Below are 24,579 nucleotides of genomic sequence, written 5' to 3' on the forward strand. Positions count from 1 at the left end.
AGCCAAAAACGAAACCTAAGGTTTTTTGAGTGAAATCACTGAATATACCTTTAAACTGAGCCTGGATTATAATGTTGATAATAGTACTGTTCTAACTACAGTAACTGACAATACAATTACAATAAATAAAATGTCATCATGAGTCATCTTATCTTATGTAAAGTAATGCAAGAGATGCCATTGTTTGATGCCATTGTCAAGCTAGTTATTATCTAGGGGACCCCAATCTGATACGGCATGTGATTTGGTCCACAATTCCTTTACTGTCTACTGCAGTAAACCACTGATCAAAATGACAATTTCTGAATGTTCTCTATATGGGGAAGGGGAAGATTACTATAACTATGACACACTTAACTAGAGAGGAGACCCCACGAGAGGGGGTCTCAACTGCCTACTGTATCAGTGAACTGGAACTGAAAATATAATGACCCTGACCTATTATTCTTTGTCTGATTGAAAATTACAGTCTTTGACCCACACCTCACTACATCTCTGTTCTCCGCCATGAAAGCAATACTGGATACTTTGATGACGCTGTTGATCTTTGGAAAAGAGATCTACAACAATTTCCAACCGCCGGAGAAGAGGAATCACAAGCTAGAGAATGTTATTACCTATATGGAGAACAGGATCCATGTGCTGGAGAAATACCTCAGTGAGATGGAAAGGAGGAATCATGACATGCTGAACATGCTGAACCACTTCATAGTTCAGCAGTGGGTGATGATGGCCATGTTAGCATTCCTGCTGGTCTGGCTCATCATGCGCAGGTCCTAGGAGCTTTAACTGATGAAGGGCCAGATCCCTTGATCAGCCCAGAAATAATAAAAAGGAAAAATGGAAAAACGTTACTGTTGAAATAGTATATATGCCTTCTTCATACCCTGAACACAATGGCACCCACTATTGGTGTGCGCTCCTACCCTTTTGTTTGAAATACTGTTGTAATATGAAACACAAGATATGGAAGAGTGAAGTGAAGCCAAACCAAATTTTGATTCTGACCGTAGACAAATGCACTTGTTCAGATGATAATTTATCAAACATCTCGATATGCAAATATTTTATGAAAGCCATTAGGCAATCCACACATTATTCTCACACTATATTGATATCAAGGTGACAGTGTATACAGTATACTTCCCCACCACTAGAGGTCATGCAATGCTGTTGAGCATTTAGATCAAGCAGTAGACTTACAAGGTGGACAATAGTGTACAAAACTCTTTATTCTTTTAAATAGAAAACCATTCTGACTTATTTCATTATTACAAAGTGGTCAACTTGCTGGTTTGACATTTAGCTGTCTCGTTTCCTCTTCCATCCTGTGCAAACTGCTGCTGGTCTTGTGAACGATGTGTGAAGACTCCCTGTAAACCGGGGCAGTCAAGTCAAATAAAAGTATTATGGAAGGAGTCAAGGACATGAAGAAAAATAAAAGTACACTGCACTAAAGGCCAGACTAATCAGATTAACCATGTATGATATCAAATCTGAAATGTATTCACACCGATTACTCCTGCTTCCAATATCTACTTAGTTGCGCGTGGGTGTCCGAAAGCAGCCAATATCTGAGCTGGACACGTTGAAGGTGTGCGACACCCACCTGCAACTCAAGTATAATTCAAGGTTTTTAAGATCAATTTATATTCCATGGCATGATGCTGCTTGAAAATTAGTTATTAGAGGCATTCTTGGAAAAGTCTGATCAGCATCTACTATGTTGAGTTTCAGTGGACTGGCCTTTAATCACATGAATAGACAAAGTTGTGGGAAATCTCAATGGAATGACTGCAAGTCATTCCATTTTTGTTTTGTTTGTTTCAAGACATTACACTTTCCAAAATGCTCAAAGTATTGTCAATATGCACTTTTAAACATCCTTAGCAGAATCAAGGAGACTAGAAAGGAGGATTTAATAACAGTTTTCATCGACAAGAAACCAAAATCTGTAGCAAATTCAATCACTTTGGTCTGCAACCTACCAAAAGAGTAATATTTTAATCATTCTCACCTCTTGACTATGAAACAAACCATATTATACCAGTGAGCTCATTGAACCATATTGATCCATTTCACAATGTCTTGGGGAGTGAGGGAGCAATGGTTGGAGTCTGGAGAAATAAGACATGAAACCTAGCCTATTCTGAGGGTGAACATTCGGTGAAAACAACCAATTATAAGCTCACAAAATGACACATTGTGTCATTGTCTTAGAGATCATATATTTGCAGTGTACATCTGGTGTAGAGGGAAAAAAGAAGCGGACCAAGTATAGGCCCGTGTGGACCTCAGTCTGTTAAGCAAAGGTGCATTTCAAAACAAAAAGATAAAATCTTGGAAAAGTTCATTACGGGGGTATTCCACTGATATTCTAAATATTTGGACTACACCTGCTTTAGGTTTAAGGGTTTAAATGACATCACAAAATAAGTTTGCTACTTATATAGATCACTTTGACTGATCAAAAAGGAACACTGGATGCAGTGGAACAAAGTCATGCTGATCATCCAGGAAACGTGGTAACAAAGCAGCACAGCGTGTCTGCACGCAGTGGTGCGCAACGCTGAGGTCTTTTGAATTCCACAGACCACCAGGTTGAATAATTATGAATTAGGCCACAGACCTCCATTTGATTAAAAACAAAAAACAAAACACATCATAATCATCTCTGGGAACACAATCTACACAGTAAAATTCTGTTTATTTAACTCAAGAGTGTACAAATGGAACCAAATAGCGTCCATTTGACTTACTTGGCAACCCAGGACTAGCATTTCTGTAGTTCACATGCTACACACAGTATGAGACAAATTGATGAGTAGACACATTAAGCCGAGTAGCAGACAGCGGGCTAGCAGCCTGCAAAGTTAAGTCTGAGTTCTTTACCGTTTCACATCTGTGGAGCAAGTGGAAATGTCAAAAGGCTTTGAGCTTTATCACCCAATTCATTGTATATACACCGGTATATTAAAAAAAAAACTGAAATAACCAATCATCTGTGTAACAGGTAGATATCATTCAGGCTGTACTAATTAATTTGTTATGTGGGCAGTGGTATTCAGGCGGTACTACTGTGTTGGGTCCCCATGGGGCTTGTGTGTGCATGGCTGTGGCGCATGTGTTTTGCGTGTTTAATTACTGCAATTGGCTGCACCTTCGTGTTGCAATAGGCTGCAGCTGTTGATGCCGTACTCATGCAGACGGACAAGCACACACGGTCAAATGTAGAGCGGCTGGCACAGCTAAAAATAATAAGAAAAACGTTTGACATGAGGTTTTCACCCGACAGCGACAATGTGCAGAACAGTACCACCTGCTGCCTCCAGGAGTGCCCAGATATCCTGGGGAAGGGAAGTCATTGTCTACAAGTTTCATAGCTTGCGCGCACTAGATTCAATCAAGCCTTGGATGGGATGCAATTTGACATTCTCACTCTGCTTTCCAGTTCTGTCAATTACACAGTAAAAATCTGATTTCTCTTTCTCGACTAGGACATCGTCCTAGAATTATCGACAAATAATTTGGTTCTATTCGCACACTCTCAGAGTTACAGTCCTGCAGGGGTCCGTTTGGACCCCTGGTGGTACCCAGAACCGACGTTGAAAAACAAATGCTTTGCACAATGTAAACGAGGTACGACTGAGGTTAGACACTCATCCAATCTTACCGTTGCTTTTGAGCTTTTTGTGGGGAAAGAATCTAGCACCAGAAGAACTGAAAAAGACAAGAGTGCAGTGATGATGTGTAACACAAGTCGGAGCACCCAGTGCGGAATTGGCAGAAAGAAAACACTGATCTTCCCCTTAACAAAATCATATACACCTCTGCTGCTTGCTTCTATAGAAGACAGCAATGTCTGTGCTCAAGTATACTTCAAGCACAGTTAGTTAACTGCAGTTACCGTATGTTGACCGATTTTGATTATCAAGCACAATGCAGTTGAGTTATGACCCTTTTAACTGACATTATGAAGTAAGAAACGTCACACATAATTGATCCAAGCTGTGTGTCCACATGATGAAAAACATAATCTCCGTCCCTGTGGTCACCGACATATTACATCTGACATGATCATAAATACGAAAAGTTGACTCTGGCAGGTGCACTCCATTTCCCCGAGACTTACAGGGGAAACGTGCTCTCTTTAGGTTGTCCGACCACCGCCAAGGCGATGACCGTTTCAACGCCACCCGTCAGTAAAGCATGGCCGACATTCTGAAGACAAGCCAGAGACCACCTTTGGCCTATAATATACGTAGCCGTGCTCTAAAAATTGTTAGCTTGACAGTTTTTGGCACACGGCACTGGCGCGCAACTACGTATAAACCAGGCCTCAGAGTGTCTTTTCCTCTTCGTCTTTCAACGCAACCTGCTCTGTACTGCTATCTCTGCCCTCGTCGTTATACAGAGAAGTGTGTGCGCTCAGTTCGGGATCGGGCTCCGGCAAGGACTCGGCAGCTGTTTCCCATCCGTCGTCTTCGTCATCCTCCTCCTCCTCTTCGCCTCGGCATGTCCGTGCGGCCAGCAGCTGGCTCCGGAGCTGGCGTATGTGTGCCATAGCCCGGTCGATGGTGGCCGTGTTGACCAGGTTGAAGTCGTACATGCTGACCAGGTGCAGCAGGAAGTTGCGGCAGAGGTCGTGCTGCGCGATGTGGGGGCCACAGCGCTCGGCGAACAGCAGGCACGCGTCGTTCATCTGGTTGTCCGCAATGAAGCTGGACAAAGGAGTTTTTTTTTTTTTAGCAGAAGCGCTTTATCTAGTAAGCAAGGTAAATGCATATATTAAATGCAGAGAGTGTGTGCCGCAGTAATCTAGGATGAAACCAAGAACATAACTCTTAGTGTAAACAATATAATAATCAATTAATAACCTGTAAATTGAAACTGTACAACTATAGGATGCCAGGTCAACAAATTAACCTGGCATCTTTCTAAATAACATGCTAGGTAAATTACATTTTAACCTTTGCTTTGCATAAGACTGCATGGCCAATGGTCAAGTGCTACAGGCTAAGAAAGGCGTGTTACTAAATGGCATCGTGACGTGATGTCAGCTGTATATCTGTCATTTTAGAAACTGTGGTTAAACATACATTTTTTTTTAATTGTTAAATGATATTATTAAACATAGATAAAAACAGACCAAAAATCTGACCAAAAGGAAACGCATTTTGTTCAGTCTGACCAGAAGCATGGATTAAATCCCCCCTCCCACAAGCACATGGAACCATGCGGAGCAGAGCATACACACCCGTGCTTCATGACATGGAGGTTCCACAGCTTCATGATCTCCTTCTCGCCCTCGTTGACATCCATGAACTCCTCGATTTGCTACAGCCACAAACAACAAACAGAGCATGTGAACGTTTCAAACTACTACTTCTGGTCTCCGTGTGTTCATTCATAGTTTGGATTTTCAGTGGTGGGGTGACCACCGCTCCGGTGGTGAGATGACCATAACGTTAGCTAGCTGAAATAACGTTGAGCGGTGGTGAGTAAAAACAGAGAGAAGGGCTGGGGCGGTGGCTTGCCCTTCACTGCGGCTCGTCATGTTGTAGTTCGGTGGTCACCTCACCACCGAAAATCCAGACTATGAATAACGCTTGAGGGTCCCCAGCGAAATTATATAATAGCGTAAAAAAAAAATTGTTGGGAGAACCAGTCAGATTTACAGGCGCATTAACTCACTGCGTCGGTTTTCTCCCTGAGCCAGTCGGGGTCTCTCTCGTCCTCACTGTCGTGCTCCAGCTCCTGGGGCCTGAGTGGCATGCAGCAGTCACTGTGGAAGTACAGGCGTTCATGGCCAGCGATGAGCGTCCTCTGCTGCTCCGCGTCCGGGTCCTCCCACTCCAGGAACTCAGACAGGCTGGGCTTGGTCCTCTTAGGCCTGGATGGATGGAGGGAAATAGCTTTATGCATTCATTATTGTAAAAATGCTGTGTTGTCTTCCTTGAGAGATAGGCTGTAGCAAGCGTGATGGGGCCTTTGGTCAGACTTCACCACCCCAAAAAGTCAGTAAAAGTGGGGATGCACCGACTGGGATTTTTTTTTTGCTTTTCTGCCTTTATCGATAGAATCAAGTGAAGATAGACAGGAAAGAGGGGGAGAGAGAGAGGGGGAGATACACGTAGCAAAGCTCGAACACACGACACGCTGTCAGGCCAAAGCCTATATGTGGCATGCGCCTGGACCACTTGGTCAGCGGGCGCCCCCGACTGGGAAATTCTAATCTGATACTGATGCTTAAACAAAGAAAAACACATCGGCCAAATTGTTATGTTGTTATTCATTCCCACTTGTGCCGTTACACCGAAGGCAGAATAATTACATTAAATAATGAATGATCAAAATGACATGTGAACCTGCACACTAGGATATGTGTGACCGAAGTCCTCTTGACGGGGCCGTTCCTGCTGAAGGCGAAGCCCGGCTGGTTGTGGATTTCTTGGGGGTTGCCCACGTACGAGCCATCGTAACACTCGTTTATAGACACCTCAATCTTGGCTCCTTTCGGGTGGGGCTGCCGAGGGAAGAGATGGAAGGAGACGGGGGAAACATTCAGAGGATGCATTCTTTCGAGGGATGGACCTGGGAGGGCCCGGGTCCCACTTTGAGGACCACTGCTCTAAATGGGCAATGGTTGTTATGTATTGATGATGTTGAAAGGCTCACCACATAGTTGAAGATGAAGCGGGAGTGGGACAGTTTGAGGTGCTTGAGCAGACTGTAGAGCTTCCTGCAGTTCAGCGTGCACCAGGGACAGTGCACGTCGTCTCTGGCCTCCGTCTGCTGCCGCGTGTTGTGGTTGTACTGGAACTGCACAGCGCACACAGTGACACACTTATGTTATTGTTTTGTAGAGAACTTTCACCTTTTTACACTTGGTTAAAGACAATGTATTGGACTGTAAATATAATAGCAATGCAAACACCCGATAATATATCCAGAGTGACATACAATAAGCAAGGTAAACGCATGAATGCAACACATAAATAAGTGCCTCGGTAAACTAAGATCACAGGTAAACAAAGAACCTAGGCTAGCATCAGTCTGACTCTAAACAATATACTATCAAAAATACTAATCTGTAAAATACTTATATGAAAATATAAGATACCAGGTAAACAATGAACTTTGAGTCTGTTGAAATACCATGCCATCTAGAGTTCACACGATGCAATTAGCCCTATGGTACTTTCATATGTTGGGCTTAAGTGAGCAAGAGGTTAACCCATTCTGACTGACCTGAGATCAGATTCTAAAAAAATTCAGTCGGTCTTCGATTTTTCAAAAAATAGCAGACCTACAAGCTCGTATCGCGCCACTCGGTGGCGCGATATGAGCTTGTAGATCTGCTATTTTTAAATAGCTAAAGCATAACATGATGCCGACACCAAAATGGGTGCCCGTTCAGAATGGGTTAAAAGAACAAACGTATAATAGCAGAAGCCCAAAAGTAAACATGGGCTGTACCAGAACGCAGAAGGCCAGTGCTTCTAGGAAGAACCATGTTTGTACAGAGAACAAAATGCTGATGTCAACTAACCCATTCTGACTTGAGATCAGATTCACACGAGGTTTTCCACCGGACACACACTGGTCTGATGAACCCATTCTGACCTGAGATCAGATTCTAAAAATGTCAGTCGCTCTTAGATTTTTCAAAAATAGCAGACCTACAAGCTCGTATCGCGCCACTCGGTGGCGCGATATGAGCTTGTAGATCTGCTATTTTTAAATAGCTAAAGCATAACAGGATGCTGACACCAAAACGGGTGCCCGGTCAGAATGGGCTAATGAGCTCCATCGCCTGCAGTGGCAGGTCAAAACAATAATACCAGACAATGGAGCATAACAATACTGCTGACATTGAGCTGAAATAAAAGTTACTGTAAGTGGTGATTAATGGTGGAGGAGAGGTCACATGAGCACGCTTACTGTACCTGGTAGAAAATGCGTAGTTTTGGTCGAGGTACAACGGGGGAGAGTTCTCTTCTGCTCTGTATGTCAGCGCCTATAGACTCTTTCATGGCTACACACACACACACACACACACACACACACACACACACACACACACACACACACACACACACACACAGTTAAATTATATTGTTGTGTCAAATTGCACGGTCACTGTCCGAATAGGAAAATTATGAACATCTACTTTATACTCCATAGTACAATGGTGTCGCTTCACTTGCAGACAAGAACACACACATACAAGCTGGGTGCAATGGCTATTTGGAGAATTTTATTTTGTAGTTTCACTCTGAAACGGAAAGCTGTTTTGAACCAATCAGAACGTTGCATCCCTTCATGGTATGGGGCGTAGCTACGCTGCATGCGCGACGCATGCGTTGAGTTTTTGGTTTTTGTCACAGAGAGACGGGGAGAAAAGATTGTGGCTTATTTCTAACCTATAATGATACAGATACATATTTTAGCGTGATGATTACGTTTAAAATGAGTAATACACTGTCTGGATGTCATCTTGAATGAGATTAAAAATTGAGTAGTTCTGTAATCAAAACCAGCTGTGTTGGAGGAACACTCAGAAATGGGAATAAAACAGGAGAATGAAATCAAGATTCATTTTTATTCATGCAGGACTCGATACGTCATCACGTTTTCGTTCAAAGTAATTCAAATTGGACTTTTATGGACTTTTGATATAAAAATACACAAAGATGGAAATGTTCCCATTGTTTTGGTTTTGGCATAGATTGTTAGGTATGCCCATATGATGACTACGGATATGCTCTAAAAGTATTTGCATTGTTCCATCTGACCGTTGATCATCATCATCAAAAAATAACTGCCCACCGTGTCCCTCGCCGAGTTTGCCGAGGGACGATACAATCCGCGATAGTTTTCTTGTTTGTTCGAGTATGCAGAAGGAAAGGAGACATGAATCTGACCAACTTTAGATCCGTTATGATCGTGTCCATGCCGGGAGCCGGAACATGTTCCGACAGACAGACACTACACACAAGACGCCCTCCCCACCCCTGAAACAAACAGGAGGGAAACCCTCCCCTGAAACAAACAGGAGGGGAGGGGAGGAGGGAGAAACAGGAGGAGAGGTGGCGACAAGCCGATCGAATGTTATGCAGTGTGATTCTGTTGACTGGAGTTGTATGTATGCACGCATGGGCGCCGCCATTACGTTTACAGAGACTATTCTACACAATGCGCCCCTCCCGGCCTTATTTTCAGGAAGGGAGGGGGAGAGGCAGAGTGTTGTGGGATGAATTGGGGCAGTTTGATCTATTGTCCGGGTGTGTAGAAAGACGATTGAAAGTAATCAATAAAAACATGCACTAAACGGAGATCTACGTGTCCCGCATCGGACCGTTGGGATTCGAACCACGTAGAAAACCAGTTCTCGCATTCGGAGCGTTAATGCTGGGTGAAAGACTCGGCACTGAAGTACATTAGCCTGAAGTGGCACTAGCTGCAAAGACTGACCGAGTGTGTGCGTGGCTCTGAGCGAGCTGGCTCTGGTTTCTTGGTTGGCAGTAGCAGAGCTGGTGTCAGAGTTGCGTGTGGCCAGGGGCTTGGCCACGGGCGCTGTGGAGTGGTCAGAGCCATCGCCGGTCCAGCGCAGGATGAATTGAAGCTTGGGGCCCTGGGAGAAGCTCTCAAAAGGTGGCAGACGCTACGCAAAAGAGGTGCCATGTTTTTAGTAACTTCCCCATCCATTCACACAAGTGAAGACAACTTATAACACCACACACACACACACACACACACACACACACACACACACACACACACACACACACACACACACACACACACACACACACACACACACACACACACACACACACACACACACACACACACACACACACACACACACACACACACACACACACACACACACACACACACACACACACAATAATTGAATTTCTGCAAGGACCCTGTGCAAAGAAGTGTTTTGTCTTTACAGACAACCGTGCTTTAAAACAAGTAAATCAATCCAAAACGTAGTGGAGCTTTAAGACACTGAAAAACTAAATTAAGCACTCGTAACATTAAATAATGAAACACACCTTTCCATCAAGAATAGTCTCCCAGGTAGCTCTCTTTTTGCTGACAGGACACTCCTCCATCTCCTGCATGGACACCTCATACTCCCCATCTAATAGCTGTAGACGTCTACACACACACACACACACACACACACACACACACACACACACACACACACACACAGGCACACAGGCACGCAGGCACGTGCCCACACACTTTTAGTTCAGGTAACAACAAAATATCATTCCTCTGGTCATACGCACGACAGTGTCTCATGTAACATGATAAGCTCACAATGCAGATGTGATGCGTTGTGAGCTCAGCTTGTAGATCTGCTTTGTTTTTAGTTAGTTTTTTTGACAATTTGCAAGGAAGTGGTAGACGATCCAAGTGCGTTGTTGTTACCTGTTCTTATCAAACACAGTCATCTGGGCCACAAACATGGTTTCTTCCTCCTCACTGAGCACAGAGCTCCTCCTTTTCCTGTTTGCTGCTTCCTCTGCAACGTCTGAGACACAGATACGAGATCAACACAAAGAGAAGAGAAAAGTCAAACACACATCTTCTCTCACGTTGGCTTAGGTTATCTGTGCTCACACCGACTGGATCCATTATGTCGTTGTCCTACTACCTCTCTCTGCGCAACATCTACCCCTCATCTAGAGGGAATACCTACTTGCCCTGGGGAGCTACTGGGCTTTGTGACATTTCAGGCGGATCTAATTTTTAGCCAGTAGGTGTCCTACCAACACCAGGGTCTAAGTGTCTCAGTGGAAGAGAAACCGCCAACCACTGCATATGTAGTACTTGTATTGTATTAACATACTCCTTAAGGACGTTTAGACAAAATCTTCCAATATGGTCACATGCAGCCATCTCAGACCATGTTTACATGTTTATGTATAATTTAACAGTCTCTAGAGTAGAGAAAGCGTCAAAATAAAATATAAAATGCGTCTTCCGTTTTGGACGGCAATGGCGTTATCTGGGGTTGAAAATCTGAAAACCCCTTCCAGCTAATCTGCAAAACGTGTGACATGTCTCACATCGGCTCACTTCGCATGTGTTTATTACATTGGTGCAGAGCCGAAGGCAATATATGGGTAAGTAGGATGAGCAAGCGCTCCCTCACCCGTTTATCCTAGGAATACAAATCTAGCGAGCCTCAACACCATGCTGCATTGGTGAATGTAAACAAACAGGCATGTGATAGGCAGTATAAGCATGCATCGCTGGTCTATCTGGCAGTGCGTCACTGCCAACTAGCATGCACAGTACACTACAGAAGTTTTCAATCAACTGCCCCTCCACCTAAAGGCAGAATAGAAAGTGAGAACGCAACGGGACTTTGCCGTTTTCTCTACAGACCATTGTCTAAACGTGGCCTCAATAAAACTGTTATCATACCACTTTTCAGTCATATGGGAGTCAGCTCTACCTCTGGTGTGGTGCGTGTCTCCGTTGGCATGGCCGTTCGGCTGTGGGCGGGTGTGCCCTCCTTGGGCACTGGGTCTGGACACTCTGAAGAGCAGCGAGTAGGACTTGACCGTGTGAGAGTTGCTGGGCTCAAACTCGCTGCTGGACACCAGCAGGGTAGGGAAGGACCCTGGTTTGGCCGGGCTGCCTGCACTGGTGCTCACTGGGTTCAGTGGGACCTGCTTCTTCCCCGTGGGAACCTGCTTCACCGGGCAGCTCACATCCTGGGGTTAGGGGAGTAACCGCAGGATGAAGGGTTTAACCATTTATAGCCAATATAAAAGTTCACCACTTGAACTCAAGGATTAACTTATTAGAAGTAGGTGGCAAAAGGTTAAACATCAAGGTCACTGACCTCACAAAACATGTTTCTAAATTCCTATATTAAAATGTATACTGTAGAAGTAGGACTTTGCAGCTTGCAAACAACATTCAAAGTTGTCCCCTCTTCCCCCGCTCAACGTCACCAATAGCTCACACCTACCTACTGCCCACATCTACTTACTGCATTCGCCGAATTCTCTCCTATCATGACATGCACAGAAATGGGCCCCCGGGTTTCATGTGGTTACATAATTATAACATTCATGGACTATTGACATAGAAGTTGCTTTGATGGTAGCAATGGGAGTGGTAGCAATGGGTTTCTTTTGGTTTTTAGTTGTGATAGATTATAGTGTCCTTCCTCTAGAGAGAACAGAGAAATGCCTCACACCAGAGATGGGGATTGCGGTTTTAGCCACGGGTACTGGAGTTGAGGGTGGATTTGGGTCAATTCAATATATTATTTATTCATATTGGATAAACCGTGGGTGAAATAATGCAGGAAATAAATTAATGACATCTATCTATAGGCCTATTATAGCTTTTAAAACGCACAAAATCACAGCGTGCGTGCATTAGTATTAATATTTACATATTTTTCCATCAGGCACAAATTAGCCGCCTACTACACGTTTTGCCGGCAAGGGAAACAACACGGTGGACTACAGGCAGGCAGCTATAGTGAGAGAGAAACTTAAAACATTTTAAAAGGAGGAATAAAAGTTTGGCGTGGGACAGGGAGTGATTTAGGTTCTGTGCGAGGAGCTCCGCCATTACATGTTTTGGGAGAGGAGGAGACGGTTCTGCAAGCCAAATAGAATGGGACTGAATGGTGGCCTACTGGCAGGGGATGAGTTTTAATATCCTCTGACTACAATAGGTGTGCAAAAATACATTTTGTGTTCTTCTAACAAAGGTTTGTAGCCAGAACTAATCACTAAACATAATTTTACCTGCTGACATTACCTGTGAGCCTTCATTATTTAGTTTCCACTTTGAGGTATTAGTTTTTCTGTGATTTCAAATGGTAATTACAATGTTTACGCATGCACACACCTTTCTCTTCTTGTGGCAGACTTTGATGAGCAGCACTTCAAGAGATACAGAGTTCTGTTCATTCTCACAGTCTTGGGATGGTTTGTCTGCAACGGTAACACAAAAACAAGGAAAACTAATGAGTCACACTTTCTCTGATGTGTTCTATGATGTTCAGTGAAAATACCGAGTCATTCAGGAGCAAAGCAAAGACAGACGGCTCCATCCCAGGAGATCTTACCAACTTTGTGGAAAAAGCCAGTGAAGGTGAGCTGCAGATGAGAGGCCAAACTGTGGAGACAATAACAACACTTTTGGAACATTCCTTTTACCTCTTTATATAGTCGCTGTCCGGTGGAAACATTGAAAACATCCAATGTTTGTCAAAAACATCCAAAAAAGTTACTTGTCAGGAAATGGGAGGAAAGGAAGCTATGATCCAATGTAGTTATTTAGTCACAAGCCCTTGTTAATATTTGTCATTGGTTAAGTATTTATGGAATTCACAAACAACCTGGCATTCCTATGTTGGGCATGACATTTGATTATAGGCGACAGTTTTCAAAACTTAAAAGCAAATATAGGAGATCAACTTCACATGTTTCATCATGACATGCAAGCTTGTAGATCGGCTAATTTCACTACATTTACGTGACACTGTCATAAGGCAAAGTAGGAAATTAATTTATGAAACAATCTCAAATATAAATATGGAGATACAAGGTTGCTGCTCAACAAAACTAATAATAATAATATTGACAGCAGCCTCAAGTCTTAAACTGTTGCAAAACAGTCGGCACTGTGTGAAGAATGTGTAGACCATACTGTCATTTGCTAAATGCCTTTTGAGATGCCCTGCATAAGAAAGGTATTCAGAAACCCAGACCACAATTTAGTAGTTATGTAGGCAGAATTACTGGATGTTCATGAAAGTTGGGCTACCCTGGGGACCTCTGCCCGGGGGAGGGCGCCCACACCCGGCCTTGCACTACTAACGAACTCCGGGGAGCACTTCCAGGGGGACCCGTGACCCGTGGGTACCCACCCTTAATGTAAATATTACATTTAATCTCTGAAAGTTCAAAGAATCTACAACCAGACTAAGTGGACAATTTAAAATAATAAGAGTGGAAGAGATGAGGAAGTTAGGTTTTTAAACATTTTTAGGTGGAATTGCTTACCTGTGTGTTTCTTGTTCACCCCTCATCTTCTCCACTTTGAACAGCAGGTCATCTACCCTGGAGGTCTTCCTGAAGCCACAGAAACACAGCTGGGTCAGGGACTTGAGAACAGACTAGCGGAGCAGAACACAAAAGTAGCAGTTCTGCCTCCATCTTTATTTCAAGTGGTGGAATGATTTAAAAGAGCCCTTTCATCCCAACTGTAACTTGTTGCACTGCAACCGATTTTCCATAACTGTCATTAACCACTTAAACCATATACTTAACGGACCGGGTCGCACAGGACTTTATACTAGCTAGGTCTGCTAGCATTTGTCTCTGTTCAGCAAATATCTAGGATTAAAGTGAATAAATTGAGGTACCGTACATTTTTATTTCACACCTTACAACTTAGTTGTAGTGATATGTAGGAAATATCACAATGGCAGTCCCCAACTGCCTTATTCAGGGGTGAGCATCCTCAGTCTGTTGACCTACAGTAAAATCCATCACCTGCAAACATGTTTTATTTTTCCCCACGGACCCGGTCCTTTGAAAAACTATGGTATTGTGAAACGGACAGTGAGAGACACACCCTACTTTCATCTATGGAAGTTCAGTCATCTCCCTGCACTAATAATTCACAGCCTTCACTAGTGGTGTCATGGATACTGGATATAGATATAATACAAAGAGTACATTTTACATTTTCTGATTTCCCATTTATAATACGGGAAATAGTATATTTACAAGTGTTGCGAGCTTGTAGACCCGCTATTTCTGCTCTTTCGGTAATGTTTAAACGATATTTATCTATGATGAGTTGACATGCCCAAACTAGGGACACCAGCCTTGTCTTATAGGGGCCTAAATATTGTCCATATCGACTGCTCCTAGACTTTGTATTAACAACTTCCAATTCAATAAGTTCAAGTACATTGTCACATCACAACTTAAGTTTACAAAGATAGTGAGTGAAATTAGTTTCATACACACTCCTAGTTTTGCAGTTTCATAAATAGTGGAAAGAGTAGAGCATGAAATAAAGGGGAAAAAAGCCAGATAACAAGACAATGTCAAATACACACAGAAAATAAAAATGCTGAATATAGCTCACTTGTGCAAAAAGAAAACACAGCAGCAGATACAGTCAGCTGAGTCACCATCTCTTGGGCAAGTGAGAAACAATATTAACCCTATTTAATGATACATCTTGGTTTGTCCTTTCTTTCACATCGTAATGCAACAACATCAATGTATAATTGACTGTTATTAAGAGTTTAACGTAATTTAATACCAGCTATGATGGTATGTTTATGTTCCTCGGGTATTCCTAAAGTGCTCTGTGACTAATCGCAGCTCTAGATGTTTGTGCCATCATTTGCCATGTCTCCACAGACACCCAGTATTCCATGTATCATGGTCTATTCTTGCACTAAATTAAACTGCATCTCGATTTAAAATCATCAGATGTAAAATTTCCTAGACATAATAATCCCGCCATGAGGACTGATAGAAAATAGTGCTGAAAAGGTTCACATTAACAACAAGACCATACAAGGCATTTGAAAACAGGAAAAAAACGTATTCTTTGTGTAGTGTACTTCAATCTGCGTAGACTATTGCACTAAATTAAACTGCACTGAGCAAGGTCTTTGTGCTGTAGACAAAAATAACTTGAACAAGTCATGGAGGCCCCCATGGATTGATTACTTCCTTTTCCGTGTTTGACACAGAAACAGAGCAGTTATGAATGGAAAACTGTGATATACTGATTGTTCGATGATAAGTCTGCCTGAAGTTCAATAGATATATTATATGTAACACTACTAACCAAAGATTGCTCTCCATTTCACCCTCCCTTTCTTTTTTCTTTTTTTTAAGATATTTTTTTGCGGCTTACGCCTTTATTGATTTTTTAAGGGATAGAAAGTAGGCTGACAGGAAACGGGAGAGAGATGGGGGGATGACATGCGGTAAAGGCCGTGTCGGGTCCGGGAGTCGAACCCGCGGCACACCGCGACTGGATCACCAGTCCGGTGCCCAGACCGTTACGCTACGGCCTGGGCCCACCCTCCCTTTCTAAAGCATTTTTTAAAACTATCTATTGATAATAATGTCAATTTAATAGCCAGACACATTTTGTCACATTCTTAGGCCAATAATTTGATGACACTGACCGATGTCCCGGTCATCAAATTATTGGCTCAAGAATGCAACACAAACAAAAAAATCTCCATGAATTCTCATGAAATCTCATGGGGCGTGTAATTTTGTGGGTGAACTACTCCTTTAAGCTACCCATCTCTTCATTTGACATGGCACAATTATCAGCTGGATCAGTATTCAGTTCGAAGTGGCTACGTTTATCTTACTTTAATTTGGCTGCTGCAATCTGTTACTTAGGTGTCGTGTTTTTTGAGACAAGAGCCAGGCTCCTGGGGAAAGTACCGCAGTAGAGAGGGAAAGCTGGTTTAATGGTAACGCATTGGGTGGTTATTGTAACTACCGTTATTTGTTATTGGTAAAGGGCATGCATCATGCAGCTTTGAGGCCAAACACCTATTTTCCTTCTGTACCCAATCTCTTCTGCAAAAAATAGCCAATCTGCAAACTCACCATGTCATGCTGTAATGCGCTTTTTGAGCTTGTACAGTAGTTCAAGATCAGCAATTTTGGGATTTTTGCAGAATAGGGCCGCTAGGGCTCATGTGGTTAAAATGGAAATCCTGACAACATCTAAATATTTAAGGTTTCCATTTGCACTGGCTTTCTGTGCCGGTACGATCCAAATTCACTGGCACTCACATGAAAGCACTTTTCTATTATGATCCATTGACTTTTTACCTTCATTAGGGGGGGGGGGGGGTATACTTTGTTTGTTGTATTACAAGCTCAAAACATGTTGTGTGCCATTATGGCTATGGATGTAAAAAATGGTTTTGCAACCGATTAGCCATCATCATTCAGTTAATTAAATAAAAAGATATATGCAAATCATGTTGACTTAGATGTCCTGAAACTCAGTTTCTAAACTCAAATACAGTTCACTCACTGTATATCAAAACTTCACATAACATTCCCAAAAACATCAGGATGAATTTACAGACATCCCTAGTTTCAGCAACTAAAGATTCTCATTCGAGCAGTATTCAACCATAACCTGCAACACACAGAATAAACACACTGAACCACAGCCTACATTAGCCGCAATTTGCAACTCTAGATTTTTTTACAATGGGCTGAATCTAGAGTTGCAACAGCCTCCATCCACTTCCTATTCATCTTTTTTGGTTTGTGATCTGCTTGTCTTAAATCACCAACATTGCAGCTGCAGTCCAAGCTTGAATTATCCTCTTTCAATCTGCCGAGCTTGTTTTTCATAAAAATCCCCCGTAGACATGTTATGAGCTACTTTCTGTCCAAAATATTCCACAAGTATTATTCCGAGCCGCCATTTTGTATTTTTTCAACATGCCGTAAAACAAGACGTGAGGGGGAGCGCTTGTTTAATAGAATCTTACCTGCGCAGGTAAGACACCCAAAGAAGAGGCCGACGCAGCGCGACGCCCCGTCATGCACAGCCTTCTATTAAACAAGCGCTCCCCCTCACGTCTTGTTTTACGGCATGTTGAAAAAATACAAAATGGCGGCTCGGAATAATACTTGTGGAATATTTTGGACAGAAAGTAGCTCATAACATGTCTACGGGGGATTTTTATGAAAAACAAGCTCGGCAGATTGAAAGAGGATAATTCAAGCTTGGACTGCAGCTGCAATGTTGGTGAGTTTAACGTCATTTAAGACAAGCGGATCACAAACCAAAAAAGATGAATAGGAAGTGGATGGAGGCTGTTGCAACTCTAGATTCAGCCCATTGTAAAAAAATCTAGAGTTGCAAATTGCGGCTAAGCCTATAGACACACAGACACACACAAGCTTCATTAAAACATACAATCCTTAAACAAAACAGCTGAAACATCCTATGACTCTACCAGACTAGGTCACAAACATCGCAGCACATGCTGAGCAATAAGTAACAGCATGTGTATCTGTGTTCACTGAAGTACTGCGCAGCCTCTGTATGCAAAGCAGTCTAACCGCCATGTCACCAATCTCACTTTTACTCAATGAACAAGCCTGGCCCTGTGTCAGACTGTCAGTTAGCTGTTTTCCCTGAGATAACGTGTGTTCTTTTGAGAGTTATAATAATAATAGCTCAGATTTATATAGCGCTTTTCTAAATACCCAAAGCGCTTTACATGGGAACACCAGGAACAGACTTTATTAAGAAAAAAAAGATCAAAGCTAAAACATAACATGCTTATGCTTGTTCTACTGCTGATATGCAATAGGGCTCATTCCTTCAAATCCAGTACTACCAACCTGGGAGCGAAATGTCAAACGGAATCAAACACATAAGGATGGAACAGTTAAACAGTTAACCGTATAACCTGAGTGTGTCACTAACCGTTTAGGACTTAACTGAAATTAAGTCATCTATATCTATCCATCAATAGCCTATACATATATTTTTTAATAAATTAAAACATTTAATATAATCAATAATATTGTTCCTCATACACCCTTTTACAATATCTAATAAAGAAGAAAACAACCTTACAGAATTAGATATAGGCCTAATGTATGTTACAAATACATGTTTTAGACTCTATTCGAACAGCCCACACATAGGACTGCAACTTTATTGATATGATTCCATGGTTAATCACATGGTTAACCGCCCACAGTTCAAAGGTTAAACATTTACCAAAAAAGGTCCAAATGCCAATTTCTACAAACACACATGGGGAAAGGAAAGACGTGTACATGTTTTTGACAAGTTTAAGCAATAAAGGCCATAAGCCTAAATATCAATCTGAATTATGATTACAATCTTGAGACACTAAAGCATGTCAAGAGAGAAAGAATAAAGATGATGTCATGTTTCCCCTTGATTCAAGAGACAGCTTAACCCACTGACCAGGTATAAAAACAAAAGGCTTTGCTAAATTAGACATTGAACTGTATCTGAATAGCAGCAACCTCCAAAGCATCACAAATAAGCAGTATAAAACAATTAGCTTCAATGGGTTCTTACCTATTGGCATTCGTTCTTGAGTTTCTGTGGGACATGTAGGTGAGTGTCCTGTGCAAAAATATAGGCTGAAAGGTAATAGACATAAGAACATGTTTACAACTCTGTTACAACTCATTGGCAGGTGCAAGAGTTACCACGAGTTGGAAGGAAAAACATTACTCACTGCTATCAAGTTCCTGGTGCGAAGGAATCTGTATATTTGAGTTGGTTCTGTAAAAAGATAATGGGGTTACATCATGTGACACTTTACTTAAAATAAAACTACTACTTTAAATTATAGGTGCATTTATAGTAGTACCATTTCAAATGGTTGTTGCAGCGATGTGCTATTTGACATGCAGTTTTAATTAATTGATCAAATCACCCAAATTGTTTATTGATGAAAGTATGCATGTTTGTGTTTGAACAAGAACTAAATATAAATTGCAAAACTCTTCCCGCTTTACAAATCGGTAAGCTAATGCTCCAGACATGCAGCATTGGAATACTGTCAGACAAAGTAGCCAAGAGCTGAAATAACAAGCTGCTACATGTATATGGTGGTATTATTATTATGATTAATAATAATTATGTCATGGCTGGGTTCTGTCTGAAAATAATGCAACTATGTATGGCACACCAACTTGGCGACGAGAACAGAGCTCGTAGGAAATGACCCTCGTAGGATTATCATCTGCTCTTGTTGGCAAGCGACACCTAAAAAATACACCCACCAAGCCCCTTACTTACTCTCGAAGGCCTGCAGGAACAGCTCGTGGTCGGCTTGGACCACTTCCATGTTGGGCTGCTGCTTTCTGCCGGCTGCCATCGCAGGGGAGGAGTGGTACTGGACCACCGCGCCGTTTGCTGCTGCAGCTCTCCCTCCTCCAGAACCTCCCGACCCAGCCATACTACAGCCCACAACCGGACCACCCGAACCGACGTGGTTTCCACTGTGCTTATGAGGAGCCATTTCCTACCACCCCCCAAAAAACCTAAACAAATGACACAAACACAAGCCCAAGAAAGTCTTCTTGTCCCAACGTGACCACCACCACGAGTGGGGTAAAGAAAAAAAAATAGGTTCTTTCTTTCTTTGTCAACACAGCACAACAAAACAGGGGGGTTTGCCTGGTCAGACCCTCATGAGGGTAGCCGGCGCAGATAAGTCTTCATTTCTGACGGCTTTTATGAATGAATAATGAATAAGTGAGGTTTGCGAGTAGTTTTCACAGTAAACACCACACGCCCTGGGAAATGAATGGCTCCAAAAGGCAGCAGCTGCTGCTAACACCGCGGCTAGCTCTGTAGCTCTCAGCTACACTTCCTTAGCTATAGAGGCTAGCAGCAACAACCCATCCTCCCGGCTTTATCGATTATACATAATAATGTCCAACACTCCCCGTCTGCGCTCCCAAAAAACTAACAAACAACAACATGCAATTATGTCCGGTGAAGGCTTCACGCGAGGAAACATGACATGGTGTTGTCGCCGGGTGTTTTGTTTGGCCGTAAATTTCGCGCAAACACACACTGAACGTCACGCTTAAGTAGTTGTACTGTTGTTGCAGCGGCGGGCGGCAGCGCTGCTGCAGCCGCTTTCTCTGGGAGAAATGAATCTTGATTCTTCTGTTAGAAGAACCCGCCTTCGAACGGCGTCAGCCAATTGAAGTGCTTGTTTGGAAATGTGAAGCCTCTCATTGGCGCAGATTTTCGCCGGTCTTGTACAAGTTGTCTGTGAATGTTAAACTCAAAATATAAGTAGGCTATAAGTACTTTATACTGGTCCGGACCCTCCTATATTCAGCTAGGCCTATAGTGTAGATTTTTGTCCAAACAGTAAACACAAACATTGAATGGAGAATTTACGTCATATGTGTCTGAGCAAATCGGCTATTTATTTAACACAAACATTAAATGCCATTGACAATGAGCGGAGAATTTACGTATGTAGAAGAGCAATCAGCTATTTTCGTCCTACATAAAGATCAAATTCCTATTGACAATGAATGGAGAATATACGTCATATCTGAGCAAATTGGTATTATGTTTAATTCCCATTGACAATGAATGGAGAATCGACATGTTTTTATACGTCATGACTCATGACTCATGAATGATGTACGATGATAGAGCGCACCCTATCATGTTTCTCTCTTCTTACCTGTCTTGTACTGTATCTGTCTTGCAGTGCTGCTGCTTTTTATTATTGTCTCCACCAGGCCGAAGGCATGTGGGGAGAGTATGTTTTGCACTCCGTCCGTCCGTCCGTCCGTCCGTTTGTGTGTCCGTGTGTCCGTCCGTCCGTGTGTTGAGCAGCTAATCTCGGCCACCGTTAACCCGCTCGATGCCACATTTTGCACACACACTCCCTGGATGCCAACGATGAACCTCTGCCCCAAACTTTCCAGAACGGCCTGTTATAGCGCCACCAGGAGGCCGCTTTGTGCAAAACAAGTTTTTGCACAGTACACCTACAGACTTTGTCCAAACATCGCGCAAATTGGTACACAGTCTCTCTAGAGCCATTCAACGAAACGGCTCTTTCAGATTTCTCAGACTCCATCCTGATTGGTTAACATTGGCTTCCAAAGTTCACAGGAGTGCTCAGTTTCAAACAAAATGCTGCAAATCATGAACACATCGCGTGATTTCCGTGAAATTGTGCACCCACATTCCCACTAGGCCGAGGACGAAATGACACATGAACAATTTCAACTCAGCCTCAAGGTGGCGCTATAACTGGCCCAAAAGTGTTTTTACCTCTAACTGCACGGATCTGTGGATAACTTTGTATGCCAACTCCCTAGAGGCCAAGGAAAAACCTTTGCCTGGAATTTTTCACATCTGCTCTTTATAGCGCCACCAGGAGGCCGACATATGTAAAACACATTTTCTATTATTACTCCTTCAGATTTTATCCAAATTTCACGCAAATCGGTACACATGATCTCCATAGTCATGTGATCAAGACAGGTTCTTTTTATTTCTCATATTCCATCCTGATTGGCCACGATTGGCTCCTACACTTTTCAGGAGTAGCCCGCTTTGTACAAATCGCCACAACTCCTCAACGCAGCGTCCGATTGCGATGAAACTGTGCACGCATATTCCCACTAGGCTGAGGAAGAAATGCCACTTGACAGTTTTCAACAGCCTGATGGTGGCGCTACAACAAGCCAAGTCGCGTCATGCACTCGCACACAAACACACACACACACACACACACACAACCGGTCGATGCCAAATTTTGCACACACACTCCCTGGATGCCAACGATGAACCTCTGCCCAAAACTTTCCAGAACGGCCTGTTATTTTTGAAAAAAAAAAATTAACCTCGTTTTTCATCATTTTTGAACATGGGCTATAGCCCCTACCGTACGGCATACTATAGCACGTCGTTTTTCATCATTTCTCATCATTTTTGAGGATTTGAAAAAAAATCAAAATAAAAAAAAACATGGGTTATAGCCCATCGTTTTTTGAATTTTTGAAAAAAATTAACCTCGTTTTTCATCATTTTTGAACATGGGCTATAGCCCCTACCGTACGGCATACTATAGCACGCCGTTTTTCATCATTTTTGAGGTTTTGAAAAAAATTCAAAATTTCCAAAAAATGGGTTATAGCCCATCGTTTTTTGAAAATTTGAAAAAAAAATTTAACCTAGTTTTTCATCATTTTGTAACATGGGCTATAGCCCCTACCGTACGGCATACTATAGCACGCCGTTTTTCATCATTTGAGGATTTGAAAAAAATTAAAAAATTCAAAAAACATGGGTTATAGCCCATCGTTTTTTGAAATTTTGAAAAAAAAAATTAACCTCGTTTTTCATCATTTTTGAACATGGGCTATAGCCCCTACCGTACGGCATACTATAGCACGCCGTTTTTCATCATTTTTGAGGTTTTGAAAAAAAATCAAAATAAAAAAAAAACTTTTTTTTTTTTTTTTCAAATCCTCAAAAATGATGAAAAACTGCGTGCTATAGTATGCTGTACGGTATGGGCTATAGCCCATGTTCAAAAATGATGAAAAACAAGGTTAATTTTTTTTCCTTCAAAAATTCAAAAAACGATGGGCTATAACCCTTTTTTTTTTTTTTTTTTTTTTAATCCTCAAAAATGATGAAAAACGGCGTGCTATAGTATGCCGTACGGTAGGGGCTATAGCCCATGTTCAAAAATGATGAAAAACGAGGTTAATGTTTTTTTTCAAAAATTCAAAAAACGATGGGCTATAACCCATGTTTTTTTATTTTGTTTTTTGTTTTTTAATCCACAAAAAAGATGAAAAACGGCGTGCTATAGTATGCCGTACGGTAGGGGCTAAAACCCATGTTCAAAAATGATGAAAAACTAGGTTAATTCTTTTTTTCAAAAATTCAAAAAACGATGGGCTATAACCCATGTTTTTTTTTATTTTGATTTTTTTTTTAATCCTCAAAAATGATGAAAAACGGCGTGCTATAGTATGCCATACGGTAAGGGCTATAGCCCATGTTCAAAAATGATGAAAAACGAGGTTAAAAAAAAAAAATGATGGGCTATAACCCATGTTTTTTGAAATTTAGATATTTTTTCAACTCCTCAAAAATGATGAAAAGCGGCGTGCTATAGTATGCCGTACGGTAGGGGCTATATCCCATGTTCAAAAATGATGAAAAACGAGGTTAATTCTTTTTTCTTTTAATAAAAAAAACGATGGGCTATATGGCCATGTTTTTTGAAAATTTTCATTTTTTTCAAATCCTCAAAAATGATGAAAAACGGCGTGCTATAGTATGCCGTACGGTAGGGGCTATAGCCCATGGTTTTATAGTTTCATAGTATGCAAACACAGTAAAGAACGTAACCTGCAGGGTTATCATCTATGAAAAGGAAACAGAATGAGCAGAAAATAAAAATGAACCATGTAAATACAACAAATTGAGCAGAGCACTGCAGGGAGTCGAACCACATTCCGGTAAACCAGAAGTACCACAACCAGTGCCTTGGTTTTTGTTTTGTTGTACAAAAGGTCCATTCGTTGAAATGTAAATTTTTCATTTCAACAGTAAGGTAATTTCACAATTTACATTGTAGGCAATAATTAATAACGGTATGGCACCAGGCCAAAGCCATGGGGAGAGTGTGTGTGAGTCAGTTTGTTAACAGCTAATCTCCAGCACCATTAACCCGGTCGATGCCAAATTTTGCACACACACTCCCTGGATGCCAACGATGAACCTCTGCCCAAGATTTTCCAGAACGGCCTGTATAGCACCACACATTTTTTTATGCCCTCCGAGACTATAGCCTTTAGCTTTTCTGCGATTTAACCTTTTTTCAAATCCTCAACAATGATGAAGAATCGCGCACTATAGCGTGCCACTTAATGACCTTGAGCAGAATAAATGACCTTCAATAAGACTAGTAAATTACCTTGACCAGTATAAATGACATTGACA

General features: G+C 42.0%; 1 protein-coding gene across 1 annotated transcript; it reads right to left on the reverse strand.

Annotated features, from left to right (window-relative positions):
* Nucleotides 1-1,261: 1,261 nt before the first annotated feature.
* Nucleotides 1,262-20,698, reverse strand: LOC310869485 (polycomb protein suz12-B-like). The gene is made up of 16 exons (XM_083780251.1): nt 19,876-20,698; nt 19,310-19,356; nt 19,147-19,211; nt 14,067-14,135; nt 13,127-13,176; nt 12,907-12,992; nt 11,489-11,750; nt 10,456-10,558; nt 10,071-10,176; nt 9,478-9,667; nt 7,950-8,038; nt 6,679-6,822; nt 6,369-6,526; nt 5,695-5,893; nt 5,258-5,337; nt 1,262-4,721 (listed from the first exon to the last, which is right to left on the reverse strand). The coding sequence occupies exons 1-16, from the start codon at nt 20,096-20,098 to the stop codon at nt 4,340-4,342; spliced, it is 2,253 nt and encodes a 750-aa protein (XP_083636377.1). The 5' UTR covers nt 20,099-20,698; the 3' UTR covers nt 1,262-4,339.
* Nucleotides 20,699-24,579: the final 3,881 nt, after the last annotated feature.

The sequence above is a fragment of the Protomyctophum parallelum genome (genome assembly GCF_964188405.1).
Source record: "Protomyctophum parallelum genome assembly, chromosome: 13".
Lineage (NCBI taxonomy): Eukaryota > Metazoa > Chordata > Actinopteri > Myctophiformes > Myctophidae > Protomyctophum > Protomyctophum parallelum.

Excerpts from the sequence above, each read along its gene's own strand:
- LOC310869485 (XM_083780251.1), bottom strand. The coding sequence starts at position 20,098 with ATGGCTCCTCATAAGCACAGTGGAAACCACGTCGGTTCGGGTGGTCCG. Across the intron at positions 13,177-14,066 it reads GGTGAACAAGAAACACACAG|TTTGGCCTCTCATCTGCAGC; the intron begins GTAAGCAATTCC and ends TTGTCTCCACAG. Across the intron at positions 9,668-10,070 it reads AGACTATTCTTGATGGAAAG|CGTCTGCCACCTTTTGAGAG; the intron begins GTGTGTTTCATT and ends TCTTTTGCGTAG.